Genomic DNA, 15,485 nt, shown 5'->3' with positions numbered 1-15,485 from the left:
GGCCATTCAGGAGTGGAAGTAAGCATTTGGAATTTGCATTAATTATATCCCAAATCCGTGAAAAATGCCCATTCTCTCCGTACCTAGTGCAGTAGAGTAGAAATTTCATAAAGCGATTCCTGGCAGCCCCCTCAAGCCCACACACAATGGGACAGCGAACAGCGTGGCGTGGTTTGTGTTTTAGACTTTTTCTTTTGCGTACCCTCCGTCCTCTGGGTCTGACCAGGGTTACCAGTTGTGTCAGGGTCCCCAAACCAGCCCCGTGTTCAGGGATTTGCTAGAAGGTATTAGAGGAGTCCGTATAGAGTTGATGGATTGATTTCTTTTGGCCGTGCCATGCGGTTTGCAGGATCTCAGTTCCCCGACAGGGATTGAACCCGGGCCACAGCAGAGAAAGCCGGGAATCCTAACTGCTAGGCCACCAGGGAACTCCCTAGAGTTGATTTATTATAGTGACATAGTAGGACACGCAGCGGATCATAATGGGAGAGTCTGGAGAAATCCGCGTGCGAGATTCCTTATGTTCACTCCCTCCCATGAGGGCTCACCCTGAGCACGTTTCCCCAGCAATGAAAATGCGGCAATGTGTATGCAACGTTTCTGCACAGAGAAGCCCATTAGAGGGACTTCCCTGGTGGCACAGTGGATAGGACTCTGCGCTCCCAATGCAGGGGGCCCAGGTTCTACCCCTGGTAGGGGAACTAGATCCCACATGCATGCCGCAACTAAGAGTTCGCATGCCACAACTAAGGAGCCCATGTGCCGCAACTAAGTCTCGGTGCAACTAAATAAATATTTTTTAAAAAGTTATTAGTTAAAAAAAAAAAAGAAGTCCATTAGAGACTCAGGACCCAAGCGTTTTGGGGAGGCTATTCACGTAGGTACCCTCTACCCATCATGTACCCAAATTCCAGACTTCCAGAAAGCAAGCAGACATCAGCAGCATAAACCATATTGTTTCGTACAGTCTAGGCAGACTGAGCATTCGTATCTTTAGGAAAGTTTCATATCCGTGGAGGAAAATGTTTATCAGCCAATTTCCCCAATGCTAGGCGAGGGCCAACCTTGCATGCGGACTTTTCTAAGGCTAGCCGACCCAAGACTGCTATAGTAACTGCTTCTGACACTCTAGCTCCCTCACCCCCTTGATGCCTGCAGGTTGAATCTTTATCTCTCCAAGAGGCCAAGTGGCAGTGATGGATTTGAACAAGATGAGAAGCCAGATAAGAAAAAAAAAAAAAAAGCATAAGCTCTAAAAGAAGATATAAAACCCTTCAACTTCTCTAAGAAAATAGAGGAAGAAATTTTAGTGACCTTAGGTTTGATGTAGATACCTTATATATGACACCCAAAATCATGAAGTATAATTAAAGGAAAAAATACACTGGACTCACCAAAATGAAAGTCGAAAGTCGTGCTCTTCAAAAGACACTGTTGCAGAAAGGAAAAGGCAAGCCACAGACTGGGAAAATATTTGCAAAACAGATATCTGACAAAAGACATATCTAGAATATATAAAGAACTCTTACAATGTAATAATAAGAAGACAACTCAATAAAAAATGGGCGAAAGATCTGAGGAAATAGACACTTCATCAGAGAAGACATAGGACTGGCAAATAAGGGCATGAAAAGACTTCATTAATATTTAGGGAAATGCAAATTTAAATCACAGTGAGATACTTCCCTAGGTCCATTGGAATGCTGAAATTAAAAAGACTGATTCTCGGGCTTCCCTGGTGGCGCAGTGGTTGAGAGTCCGCCTGCCGATGCAGGGGACACGGATTCGTGCCCCGGTCCGGGAAGATCCCACATGCCGCGGAGCGGCTGGGCCCGTGAGCCATGGCCGCTGAGCCTGCGTGTCCGGAGCCTGTGCTCCGCAACGGGAGAGGCCACAGCAGTGAGAGGCCCGCGTACCGCAAAAAATAAATAAATAAAAATAAATTTAAAAAAAGACTGATTCTCCCAAGTGCTGGCGAGGATGAGGATGGAGCAACTGGAACTCTGGCGCCCCTGCTGGTGGGAACATGAACTGTTACAACCACTGTGGACAACAGTTGGGCAGTTTCTTGAAAAGTTAACCATACACCCACCCTCTGATCCGGGGCTTCTACACCTAGGTATCTGCAAGACAGAGGAAAGCAGGTGGCCGTGCAAAGACGTATGTGCATGAAGGTACAGAGCAGCTTTGTGAAAAGCTGAGGGAGCCCCCCAGGCAGGACCAAGCCCTGAAGTTCACGGGGCTCCCGGGACAGGTCTACCGGCAGGCGCTGCTCTAATTGCTAAAAGCTCAGGCGTTGGGACGGGCTCAGGGCTCAGGGCAGCCAGCACCTCATGGGGAGGGCGAGGCTCAGCAAGGGGTGGACTTGCCAAGGCCACCCAGCCAGGTCTGGCTCTTGGGACCTGCAGGTCCCACGTCAGCAGTCCCAGAGAAGGCAGAGTGTGGGGAGGAGCGAGGGGGTAACCCCAGACGGCGAGGGGCACCCTGAGGTCACTGTCCTGTCCCTCACGTCCCCAGTGGAGGGCTTCCCCCAACCCCCGCCTGGGCTCACGGTATCTCGGTTCGTCGCCGCCCCTGGCCTCCTGCTCCTGCGTGTGCAGCACCTTGGGGATGTTGGCGAAGATGCAGGTAGGGTGCAGCACGGCACCCTGCTTGGTCTCGGTGTGGGAGATCTGGAGAAGCTGAAGGTGGGCGCCAGTGACAGAGGCCTCGGACCTGCTCTTCCTGCTGCCAGGTTCCCTCCTCCTCGTCAACTCAAAGTCCCCTCCTCCAGGAAGCCCTCCCTGACCTCCTCCCAGGCTGGTCAGATGCCCCCTTTGGATGCCTCCAAACTTAGCCCCGCCCACTCTGGGTCTTCTCCGTCTGGGGACAACATATATCAGGGTCTCGGTGAATGTTTGTTGAATGAATGAATGAAAGAGTGAATAGTACTAAACAGTCTGGACCTGTCTAGAGGGCACTGGGGGGCCCACAGAGAGGAGTGACAAGGTCAGGTCAGTGCTTCAGGACACGCTCCAGGCTCCCTCTCAGGCGGGGGCCTCTGCACGTGCTGGTCCCATGAATGGTGGATCAGGGTCCTCCCCAGACAGGCCCGGTCTGCGGAGGGCTCAGTGGTCGTCCCTGGGGTGGCGGTGGGGGCGCACAGGAGGAGCCACAGCCTCAGGGAGGCCCTGGCCCCGGGCAGAACGACAGTCAGGTGGGGTGCCCCGCCGCTAGCCTTACCTGCATCAAGGTGTTGAAGACATTGGAAGCGTGATGGGGTTCCAGGTCACTCTCCAGGGCCACCAGATTAGACACAGAGTCTCGGGCAGCGTCTTCCCTGGGGCAGGGGTGGGGCAGAGGCTGGACCTCCTGGCTTCTCGGAAGTCCAGGTCTCCTTCACCCCTTGGAGCTTTCGGGGTCCCTGACAACTCCCCATCCCACCTGGCCCACCCCACCTGCCCACCCCCCTTTTCTCCATCTTGCCGACAGGAAGGTGGTTCAGAGCACAGGCTCCACAGCCAGACAGTGGGGTCATATCCATGCTCTGTGCCTGGCGTGATCTCATCCAAGTACCTCAGTTTGCCCATCTGTAAAATGGGATAACACATTTCCTGCCATTTAGGCCCGAAGGAGGCTTTTGTTTCATTGTGTATTTAATAACAGAGCTGCCTTCCCTGATCTATTTACAAAACTCCCCAGCCCAGCACTCCCTGCCATCCTTCCTGGCTTTATTTTTCTTCCCAGCACTCACTATGCTGTAAGTAAATAGGAATCCTTATTTATTTATGATTTCCCGTGTCCGTCTCCCTGACCATAACATGAGCCCCAGGAGGCAGGGACCACGTCTGTTTACTGCGTGTGCCCGAGCCTGGGCGTGGGTCACCGTGAGGCTGTGAGCGGGAGCCTGCATGTGCTGTGTGATTGGGCTGCAGTGTCTCTGCCTGGGTGTGTCCCTGGGGTGGTGTGTGGTTGTGCAATGGTGTTCATGCCCAGATACATCCAAGTGAGAGTCTGTCTGGGTTATTGGTAGGTTAATGTGTGTGTGTGTGTGTGTGTGTGTGTCCGTGGGCATTACTGATCATGTCTCTGTGTGCAGCTGTGCGGTTGTGTATCAGTGTCCGTGGCCAAATGCAGCAGTGTGTGCTCTGTATACAATTGTGTGTCCCAGTGAGCGGGATCTCTGGGCGAGCTGTTGTGTCCCTGTCCGGATACATGTGTGTTGTGTTATTGTCCAGGGTACAGTTGTGTATTCTACCACATGGCCGGGTAGAGGCGGCAGCCGTAGTGCGTGAGTTGCGCAGTCGGAGGTGTAGTTGTCGTGATCCTGGCTGGGTAGGGGCTGCGCTGTTGTATAGGGAGAGCCTGGTGTGTTTTTGTGTCATTGTGTAGCAGAATAGAGGTTTGTGCTGTTGCGTTGTGTCTCTGGCTGGGCTGTGGTTTGTCTGAATGTGCAATTGTGTAGCCAGGTAAGGGGGAGAGCTGTGTGTTACCATTTGTGTGTGTGTGTGTGAGAGAGAGAGTGAGCAAGGGATGCATTCCCAACCCCAGAAGCGTGACTACTGTCTCCAGCCTCCTCCACTCCTGGGCAACAGAGACCTCTTTGTTCTCAGTGGCAGAAGGGGGGCGTCTCTCACTCTTCAGTCAACAAAACAGCCTCTGAGCATCTGCCCTGTGCCCAGCCACTTGCTGGGTGTGCTGAGAAAACGTCAGACCTGGGACAACCAGAGTGGTTGGGGCAGTGATGGGGGAGCCCCATGGGGACCCTGGCCAGCCTGTGGGGTTTGGGTGGCCTTCCTTGAGGACAGCATTGTTAGAAGATAATTTTGGGGAAAAAAGGGAAAATCATGACTCATACAGATCTAAAAGCGAAAACATGTTAAAGATTTCACTTAACACTGTCAGGTGTTATAACTGGTTCAAAGGAAAATCAACAAACAGACGCATTTATAGATCAGGAATATTGAAACAAAAATGCAAATAGAGGCAAAACATTTGGGGGGGTCTTATGGTCTGAATGCTTGCATTCCCCTGAAGATGATGGTATTAGGAGGTGGGGCCTTTGGGAGGTGCTCAGGTCATGAGAGTGGAGCTCTCATGAATGAGATTAGTGCCCTTATAAAAGAGACCCCAGAGACATCCCCTGCCTCTTCCATCAGGTGAGGACACAGCGAGAAGGTGGCAGCTATGAACCAGGAAGAAGGCCCTCACTCAACCATGCTGGCACCTTGATCTTGGACTTTGAAGCCTCCAGAGCTGGGAGCAATAAATTTCCATTGTGTATAAGCTATAAACTGTAGTATTTTGTTATAGCAGCCCAAACAGACTAAGGGAGAGAGGGTTGTCCCTCCACCAGACAGAATTCATTTGCACGCCTGTACAGAAGAATTATTTTGTAATGCCGTCACTTATCTACAGTTTATGGAGTTGTAAAACAGAACCCCACAGAATCAGATAACTCTGAATGGCTTGTTACAGGCTGAATTATGTCCCACCAGAATTCATATGTGAAGTCCTAACCCCCAGTACCTCATAACATGACCTTATTTGGAAACAAGGTTGTTGCAGATGCAATTACTTAAGATGAGGTCATACTGGCATAGGGTGGGCCCTAATCTAAAATGACTGGGTCCTGGCAATTCCCTGGTGGTAAGACTCCACACTTCCACTGCAGGGGGCATGGGTTCGATCCCTGGTCAGGGAACTAAGATCCCACATGCGACGTGGCATGGCCAATAAATAAAATAAAATAAAGATAAAATAAGAAAATTAAGTAAATAGGGAAATTTGGACACAGACATGCACACAGGGAGAGTGCCACGTGGAGTTGAAGGTAGATATTGGGTGGTGCTCTTAGGAGCCAAGGAACACCAAAGGTTGCCAGCGAAACACCAGGAGCTCGGAGAGGATCATGGAACAAATTCTTTCTCACAGACTTTAGAGGGAACTAACCCTGCTGACACCTTGATCTCTCCCTCCTGGCCTCTAGAACCGTGAAATAAATTTCTGGGGTTTCAGCCATTCAGTTTGTGGTGCTTTGTGATGACAGCCCTAGCAAACTAATACAGATGCAATATGGAGAAGGTATAGTTTATCACGACACAAAATTTTCCCTACGATATGTTGGAGCTGATTTCTGGAGGATGAACAGGGTCAGGCAGTAGGAGAGGGTAGAAGGAGCGTGCACAAAGTCCCAGAGGCAGGTGAGTGGGTGAGGTCCCTGATTCCGCGTGGCTAAGGCACTAAGAGAGGGGCAAGAAGGGAACAATGGGACCAGTCAGGGGCAGAGCATGCTAAGGCTTGGGGTTCTTTTGCTTGTTTTCTTGGCCGAGCCGGGCAGCTTGCGAGATTTCAGTTCCCCCACCAGGGACTGAACCCCGGCCACAGTAGTGAAAGCCTGGAATCCTAACCACTAGGCCACCAGGGAACTCCCAAGGCTTGGGTTTTTGTTCTGAGGACCTTGGAAGCCTGAAAAAGACCTCTATTTATGGGACACTGACTAGCCCAGCCACATGTTATCTGCTCTACATCAGAGGCTCATTGTATCTTCCCAAGACCACTGAGATCAGAGGACACACAGCCAGCAAAAGAGGTGGGGTGGAACTTGAACCATGTCTGCCAAGTGCCCCGAGACGTCAGGGTCACAGCAGGTGAGAACCAGCGGATCAAAGACAGAAGCTGCGGTGGGAAGACCTCGGGCAGAGCTAAGGGCAGGGACTTTGTCTATTTTTTCACTGCTGTATCTTCGGAACCTATGACTGCAGGTAGGTACCCAGTACGTATTTCTTAGATGGGTAAATATTCTCTGAAGGCGATTATACCCATCTTCCGGAGGAGGAAACTGAGGCTCAGAGAAAGGCATCGCGCCCTAAGCCTTTAACTCAGCTGCCAGCTTCCAGCTTCCAGCACTCTCCATGAACACCTTGCCACAGAGAGGACTGGAACGTGCAAAAGCGGGGGGTTGCCAAGCTGATCAGGGCGCCCGGGTGCGGATGCCAGGCTTTAATAAGGCAGCAGGGGCCCTGGAGCGCTCACTGGAAACCCCAGCTTCAGGGGCTGCCCTGAGTACCCCAAATCCTTTCGGACTCAGCCCTCTCGGCCTCGCTGCCGCCCTCGGCCTCCCCTCCGGCCCCGCCCCCCAGGTCCTCGCTGCAAAACCACCGCCTTCGCTTGTACTTCCGTTTCCTCCTAGTAGCAGTCGGCCCTGAACCCCCGCCCCGCGAGGCCATACCATTCCAGGCCGGAGGGGGAGATCCGGGAGGGGGCGCGCAAAGGCTTCTCCCGGGACTCCCTCTGCCGGTATGCTCCCTGGCCTCACAGGGCGAGAGGAGGGAGATTTGCGTCGGGGCCCTCAGGGTGGTGGTGAGCCGTAGGGCCCCCTTCGTCCCCGCTGTGGGGCCTTTCTCCCCTCATCCCCCCCCGCGGCGTTGGTCCGCTCTGTGGAAGGCCCAGTACCAGGCCTCTCTGCGCATGCTCCGCCTCGGGGCTCCCACCTCGCCTTTTCTCGCCGGAGTGCTGATCGGGTGTTCGGACTGTAGCGGATGCTCCGGTCCGGAATCATGGCTGTTGCCGTTCGAGTCGTTTATTGGTGAGCACGAGGGCCGGAGATCCCCTCTTCGAATCCCGCCCGGGCCCCGCCCTGTCCCAGCGGAGCTGGGCGCTGGGGACGTCGGGGGCAGAACCCATGGGGATCCTTCCACTGGGAAAAGGATTCCGTAGGGGTGGGAAACAGAGGGCGTTGATTTCTCTGCCCTCCCCCACCCCGTCCCCAGTTTGTAACATTCTAGATGTCTCAGGTCTCAAAAGGTAGAACTGCGACACGTGTGTGTTGTTTTAACCCCCCCGATTCCGGGACTCAGTGTGGGGAGCAGGTGGGGGTCAGTGTGTAATGGGAGAGGAGGTTCCGTCAGCGCCTCGGTTTCCCCTCCCCCAGTACCTGGAACAGTCGTGGGGTGGGGCCGGCCAGAGTCGAGAAGGTTCGAGAAGTTTCTGGCCAGCGTTTGGCAAGGACTTGAATGCATACAGTGGATGCCTTTCGCTACTAACCCTAGTCTTTTTCTGACCTCGCTTTTCCCGTCTGTAGAGGGAGTGATCTTAACGTTACCGCGGAGGGAATACTGTGTGTTGGGTGTTAAACATTTGATCTGATTGTTCCGTTCAGAGTGAAAAAGTGCCAGGTCTGCAGGGAATGTTCCGTCCTGTAGACTGCTTGATCGCCCTGGCCCCTAGGACTGTGCTGGCATGCACAGGCATGCTGGCCTGTAGGCGCTGAATAAATACATGTTAAGTGAATTTCCTCTCCCGGAAACCCCTTGAGTGGGGGTGGGGGAGGGGGTGTGTCTAGCTCCATTTTACAGGTGAGGAAACTGAGGCTGGGAGTGGGGCAGTGGCAGGTCGGTAGCTCGAGGTTCAGGCTGCAGATAACAGGTTACCCGAATCTGGGTCCACTGGCTGTCATGTCTGTGAGATGTCCAGAGGGGGTTATGAAAGGCTCACATCTGTCACAGCATTAGCGGTGTCCCTGGCCACTCGGTCACGCAGGGGGTGAAGTGAAATTTTGAGACCCGGGGCGGGGGGGGGCCTGTGCACCAGACTCCAGTTCCAAAATAGCCTCCCGTGGGGGGTTGGGGAGGCGTTTAAATTTCATCCTCGGGCCTGGCAGGGCCTTGGGGATCCAGGAATAATGGTTTCCCTTGGACGGGCGGGGGTGGAGCTGTTATTTCAGCAGTTGTCCTAACCCAGTTCTCTCCATTGTCTCCGCCTCTGCTCTGCCTCACGCTGTGGCCTCTCCTTGTCACCCCGTTTGAATTTCCTCGCGTGGGTGGCTCTCCCCTTCCTGTGCCCCTGCCTCCCCATCTGTGTACTGCCCCCCAACACTCGGTGTGTCTCTCCTCTCTCTTGAGGGTGTCTGTGCCTTGCTTGGTTTTGTCATCTGTGTCCCTCTTCATCTCTTCCTGCTCCCCCCCATTTCCCTCCATCTCTGCTCCTGCCTCTCCCTGGATCCCCACCGTCTCCCTCTCTCTCCCGGGACCCACTCTCTTGGACATTCTCCCACCAGTGGCGCTTGAGGCTACAAGTCCAAGGTAAGCAGAGTGGTCCCAAGAGGCACCCCTGGAAGATGGGGGAGGGGGGCTAGCTGGCGTGGCTCCTGTGGACCCCTGTTGTGACCTCGCACCCCCTTTTGCAGTATCTTCAGCTTAAGAAGAAGTTAGAAGATGAGTTTCCTGGACGCCTGGACATCGTGGGTCCTGGGGATGGGGAAGGAGTCAAACATGGGTCATGTCCATCCTTCAGCCCTGGATGGCGGTGGGGGTGGTGTGGGTCAGCCCCACCCTTCGCCCCCATTCTCCATTCCTTGGGCAACGGCGGGTGTCCCCAAGAGGGCATCTCAGCCCTGCCAACACCTCTCCTTCTCCCCAGTGCGGCGAGGGGACGCCCCAGGTCACCGGTTTCTTTGAAGTGTTGGTAGCGGGGAAGTTGGTTCACTCCAAGAAGGTATGTCTGTCTGTCCGTTCTGCCCCATTTGGGGCTAGTGGGGTTTTGGGACTGGGGTTGGCATCTTGGTCCCAGCTCATCCCTCGCCTCTTCCTCCCTTCTCCAGGGAGGCGATGGCTATGTGGACACGGAGAGCAAGTTTCTGAAGCTGGTGGCCGCCATCAAAGCCGCTTTGGCTCAGGCCTAATGGGCCCTGAGGGCAGAGGTGAGGGGGACCCGGCGCCTAGATGACAATTGACGACTCCTGTTCCTAACGTGCTCCAGACCCGAGCACTAGTGTCCAGCCCAATACCAGAACAAGTAGCGGTTTCCATGTTGTTCTCTGGACCGTAGAACTGCTTTTCAGCACTTTCTGAGCCTGCTTTTCGATTTTCAAGCCTGTACGTTCTAGATGAGCCCCAAACCCAACCTGTCCTGGAACTGGGCCCTGGTTACTAACCAAGCCATAACCAAGCTCTGGCTCCTGGCTTTTGAGAGCCTAGAAGCACTTCCTGCCCCCCTCTAAGCTTGAGCGCCAGTTCCCGCCCCACGGTGTGCTAGCACTGAGTGTCCTGTGCCAGGGCACTGGGGACCCAGGTGCCTGCCCCCAGCATGCTTTGCACCAGGAACCTGGTTCTGAAACGCTTTGAACTCAAGGTCCATTTCTTACCGTCCTCACTAGAGCAGAGCGAGGTTGCTTTCAGTGGGAATTTGGACCCGCAAATTTGAATTAAAGCAGTACAAAAATATGAATGTCTTGCCTCCTGTGCAGGTCTGAAAAGAAGTGAGTCTCCCCAGATTAAAAAAAGAAAATCAAGAATTTCATAATTCCAAAGCTGCATGAGCTGGCGATGTGTGGGCTGTTGCTGTGGGGGGGTGGGGGGTGGAGGGGGGGGCCACCTTTGTGGGGTTTGAACTCCTAAAGACAAACGGCGCATCCCTTGCATAAACACACCATTTGCCGCCTCCAAACTGTCAGTAACTCGAGGCATTTGCTGAAATCAGCACAAGGTTTGCTTAGATTCAGAGGAGTCCACCAATGGGTGATTTCATCTAAAATAAGCAAAAATGGGATTTATGCAAGAAAAGAAAGGGGGAAGAATGGTTCTTGTTCGCGTGGTTTCTGAGCACAGTTTCAGGAGTCTCGAGACCACCGCCAAGCTCAGCGATTCTCTTGAAGGACTCACACAACTCAGCAGAGCTGTTCTACTCATGGTTGCAGTTTACTACAGCAAAAGCTTAGAGGTTAAAGTCAGGGAAGTGACTCCCTTTAATCTGGCCTCTCTCCCTGTAGTCTGAAGCCCCCTCCCCCCTTCTCTCTGCGCAGTCCAGTGACCTTGGCCCAGCCCCTCTCGGCAGACGCTTCATGACAGGAAGGACTGAAATGTCTCGTGGACGCCTGGTCCTTCCCTGATGTTCTCACGGCTGCCGGTTGGGGTAGAGATGGACACCCCTGGTCTTTGCCTGCGTGTGTGGGAGTGTGCGTGTGTCCCCAGGAGTCTAACTTTGCACGCTGGTCCCGCTTCTTCCTTTCCCCCCCTGTCCCTCATCTCCCTGCACCCCGCCATGTCTTCCTTCTACCCTCTGGTGTTTGGGGCGGTCCTGCTCCAGGCTTCCTTTTCAAGGGGAAGCTGAGAGCGGATCAGGATGGGTGAGTCTCACATTTCAGCGGTGATTGCAACGGTTCACAGCTCAATAAATGTTGATGAAGTTAACAAAATGTGCGTGTGTCTGCGTGTGTCCATTTTACCCTGGAACCTCCTGCCCCTGGTCTCCAGTCCAGGAAATTAGTGATTTGATATGTACAGAGCTGTAACTAACTTCAGGGTTGAACTTTCAGTGGTCCCCAAAGCCAAGGTTACGGTGGTCTCTGGATGCCACCTGGAGTTGCGTGTAACCATCACTGGTGTAAGTCCTCCAGGGTGAAGTGGGTCCCTGGTTGCTGTGTTCAGGAGAAAGCTGGCAGTGGTTGGAAGAAAGGTGCTGGGTGGTGTCATAGATTGTGTTTTGGGGCCCTGTATTTTATCCCCTCCTCGCGTGTATGCCTTACCCCCTTTACCGTCCTCACACTAGAGATGAGCTGTGCGTCCTCACCTCCTAACTTTGGGTTTGATCACATGACTTGCTTTGGCCAATGGAATGAGGCAGAAGTAACGGGGGTCAGGTCTGAGCCTGGGTCTCGAGATGCCTTGTTCTGCCCGTGTTGAGAACACTGGGAAGTGCCTGGAGGTCTCGCGGGCCCACTTCCTGGTATTTCATGTGACAAGACTAAGCGTTAGGGGTGACTGGCCACTTTTGTACAAACCACAGTTAATTCATTTTTTAAGAACTCCGTCTTGACATTATCCCAGCTGATTACAGTTGGGATGGAGCCTGAAGATGTGTGTGTCACTGAGGTTTTAAAAACTGCCTTTAGGATCCATTTTGTAAAGGGTACGTCCTGGCGGGTATTAATAAATAAAGGTTTCGAAATTTAAAATAGGTTCTTTCAGAAGTCCTTTCACTGAGGGCCATTATGTCTTACATGCATCTGCGTATCCTGAAAAGTTGATTCAAATCGTTAGGACATATGAACAGAATTTAGTCTGTATAAAACCCACTAGAATATTTATAAAAGGGGCCCCAAACAGGAGGATGGTATTTTTGTTCTGACGGCTCTCACCTTCATTGTGGGCTGACAAATCGGGAGCTCTAACAGTTCTCCTACAAAAACTCTGGAAAATACTGTAGCAGATGAACCATGCCTGGTTATGCCTCAGTTCACCCTCTCTGGGCCAGGCCGCTGGGTGGCCTGGGTGAGGTGAGGAAATCCACTAGACGCTACAAAGAAGCCCCTGGATGCAAAAGTCCCGTCTCGAAGGTTTCTAAGTTGGAGACAAGAAACCACAGCTGGAAGAGACCAGTCATTGGGCAAAAGATAAGACGATAAGTGTCTGAAAATTAGAAAAAATCACAGCCTCAGAAATACTTTTTTCTTTAAAAATAGCTTTACCGAGATATTACATACCATGCAATTTACCCATTTAAAGTATGCACTGTTCTTTAGTATTTTCACAGATATTTGCAACCATCACCACAGTCAACTCCAGAACATTTCATTACCTCAGAGAGAACCCCCGCATGCTTCAGCACCCCTCCAGTCCCCAGCCCCGAGCAACCACTAACCTACTTTCTGTTTCTATAGATTTCCCTGTTAAAATGGATTCATACAATATGTGGTCTTGTGTGTCCGGCTTCTTTCACTCGGCATAATGTTTTCAAGGTTCATCCATGTCATGATGATGTAACTGGCATCAGAACTTCATTCCTTTTTATGGCTGAATAATATTCCACTGAATGGATAGACCACATTTTGTTTATCATTTCATCAGCTGATGGGCATTTAGGTTGTTTCTACTTTTTAGCTACCGTGAATAGTGCTTCTATGAACGTTCGCATACAAGTTTTTGTTTGAACACCAGTTTTCAGTTCCTTTGGGCATACACCTAGGAGTGGAACAGCTGGGTCAACAGCAATGATTTTTTTTATAACCTTCCTGGCAGAAGGCCACATGAAGACCGTTAGATTCCCTCGGAACTGAGGAACTCTTAATGCTTTTGATGGTCATGAAGTCCACACTTACCTCAAATATAATACAATTCTAACCCGATGAACTCTCAAACCTTGAGCCGCTCGTTCTGCGAGGACAGAAATTGTTTCTCCCCTAAGACAAATGCTGATGACCCATGAGACTGTGCCTGTACCCCATGGGTCCATTCCCAGTGACATCTGGGAAAACTCCCATGACAACCATCAATAATAGCGACAAGAAACAAAGACCCCACACGTCTTCATTTCTAATGATTCTGACAGTTCTCGTAGTAAAACAATTCTTTGGAGGTTTAGATCTAAACCGGGTAGGTGGAGACAGACCACAGAGAGAGGCTAGTGAGCAACTAAGCTTCGATGGAGTTTGATCTTAACCCCACTGGAGTCTGCATGGTGTTATCTTCAGCTCTCCATTTGGTTTAGCCAAGTCACATTACGCCACCACTTGATAATTTAAATGACAGGGCTTCCCTGGTGGCGCAGTGGTTGGGAGGCCACCTGCCGATGCGGGGGACACGGGTTCGTGCCGCGGAGCGGCTGGGCCCGTGAGCCATGGCCGCTGAGCCTGCGCGTCCGGAGCCTGTGCTCCGCAACGGGAGAGGCCACAACAGTGAGAGGCCCGCGTACCGCAAAAAAAAAAAAAAAAAGAAGTAAATGACATAAGACTCTCAAATCCTTTGTTTAAGCAAGAAATGTGGTGGGTCAGGCGAGGCTGGGTTATGCTTCAGTGGAAATACACAAAACCAAACCCAAATCTCAATGGATTAATGCAACACATGCAAAGCCCTCTCCAGGGCAACTGTCCTCCCTGCACCCATTCAGTGGCCTAGAGAAGTACTGTCCAATAGAATTTTCTGTGGTGATGGAATTTTTCTGCATCTGCTCTAACACCATGGCCACTGGGCACATGCCACATAGTGCTTTCAAGAGCTTGAAAGGTGGTGGATGTGACCGAGGAACTGAATTTTTATTTTACTTTATTTAAACACATTCAAATTCATGGCAACTGTGGCTAGTGGCTATCTTATTGGATAGTGCAGATCTAGACAGATGGACACTGTTCTCCTGTTGCTGCACCTGGACCCACAGCATCCTTAGTCCGCATGGCTGGAAAAGAGCACAAAGAGACACGTGCTAGCTCTTAAAGACATCAGCTGGGAAGTGACGCCCGTCACCTCTAGTTGCAGCCCATTGGCCAGAACGGTCACACAGCCCTGCCCACCTGTAGAACCTGCCTGGGGACTGTAGTCAGGAAGAGGAAGAGAGCTGGAAAAAATGGTGAGCGCTAAAAGTATCTACCACAGTCCTTTTATTTTAATTTTACCTTATGCATGGAGGAGAAAGAGAAAATGCTATGATCCCGTTTTGGCTAAGACAATTCACATCTTCAAGAAAAGGAGGGGACTTCCCTAGTGGCGCAGTGGTTAAGAATCCGCCTGCCAATGCGGGGGACACGGGTTCGAGCCCTGGTCCGGGAAGAGCCCACACGCCGCGGAGCAACTAAGCCCGTGCGCCACAACTACTGAGCCTGCGCTCTAGAGCCCTCGAGCCACAACTACTGAGCCCACGTGCCAAAACTACTGAAGCCCGCGTGTCTAGAGCCCGTGCTCAGCAACAAGAGAAGCCACCGCAATGAGAAGCCCTCGCACCGCAACAAGGAGTAGACCCCGCTCGCTGCAACTAGAGAAAGCCCACGCGCGGCAACGAAGACCCAGCGCAACCAAAAATTAAATAAATAAGAAAAGAGAATTCAGCAAGAGCATCCCTGGAAGCCTGAACCGGAAGAAACAGTGATTTCTTTTCCGACAGCGACACCATGTGACCAATTGGGAGAACTGCACCTTCCTCACACCACCTTGGATCACTAGGAATCAATATGGGCCTATGGAATCACTTCCGCTCATTGAGATTCAGTGTAAAGAAAATCACCAATTCCCTGACATGACACTTTTCAAAGAAGTCAGGAAGAGGGAAAAATACATCTTCTGTCTTTTCAAATCCTTTCTCTCTCTGGACCCCTACCTGTCCCAGCTTCACCACTTGCTGGCTGTGGGACCTCAGACAAGTGACCTCACATCTCTGGGTGAAGATTTGGTGGAGGGAGGAAGCAAGGGAAAAGGGAGTGGGGGACCAAGGCAACCCCAGGCTGGGATTGGGCATGACTCAGATCATGTGCAGAGTGATAGATTTTACCCTCAGTGCCTCTGTTGCCTCCTTCTTCCCTTCTTGACTCAGAACTGCTTCTTATGGCTCCCTGCCTTTCCTCACTTCTCTCCATCCAGGGGAAAGACTGAGTCCTCCTGTCCTCTTAGCTTAACCTTTCGGCCGACTCCACTTTGCAGCACCTCATGACAGGCAGCTCCATCCCCCCCCACCCTTTTTTTAAAACTTCAAAGATATTTATTGTTAAGAAGTCTTAAGGTTGGTAGTCAGCTCAACAATGT

General features: G+C 51.9%; 1 protein-coding gene across 1 annotated transcript; it reads left to right on the top strand.

Moving 5' to 3' along the window:
- Nucleotides 1-7,284: 7,284 nt before the first annotated feature.
- SELENOW (selenoprotein W) lies at nt 7,285-11,167 on the top strand. Its single transcript, XM_059999056.1, has 6 exons — nt 7,285-7,567; nt 9,038-9,062; nt 9,167-9,220; nt 9,400-9,474; nt 9,581-9,679; nt 10,781-11,167. The coding sequence occupies exons 1-5, from the start codon at nt 7,521-7,523 to the stop codon at nt 9,659-9,661; spliced, it is 282 nt and encodes a 93-aa protein (XP_059855039.1). The 5' UTR covers nt 7,285-7,520; the 3' UTR covers nt 9,662-9,679; nt 10,781-11,167.
- The last annotated feature ends 4,318 nt before the right edge of the window (nt 11,168-15,485 follow it).

This window comes from Delphinus delphis, chromosome 20 (assembly GCF_949987515.2).
Source record: "Delphinus delphis chromosome 20, mDelDel1.2, whole genome shotgun sequence".
NCBI classification, from domain to species: Eukaryota; Metazoa; Chordata; class Mammalia; order Artiodactyla; family Delphinidae; genus Delphinus; species Delphinus delphis.
Note: the sequence above shows the minus strand (reverse complement) of the source record. Positions and strands in the feature narration are given on the sequence as shown.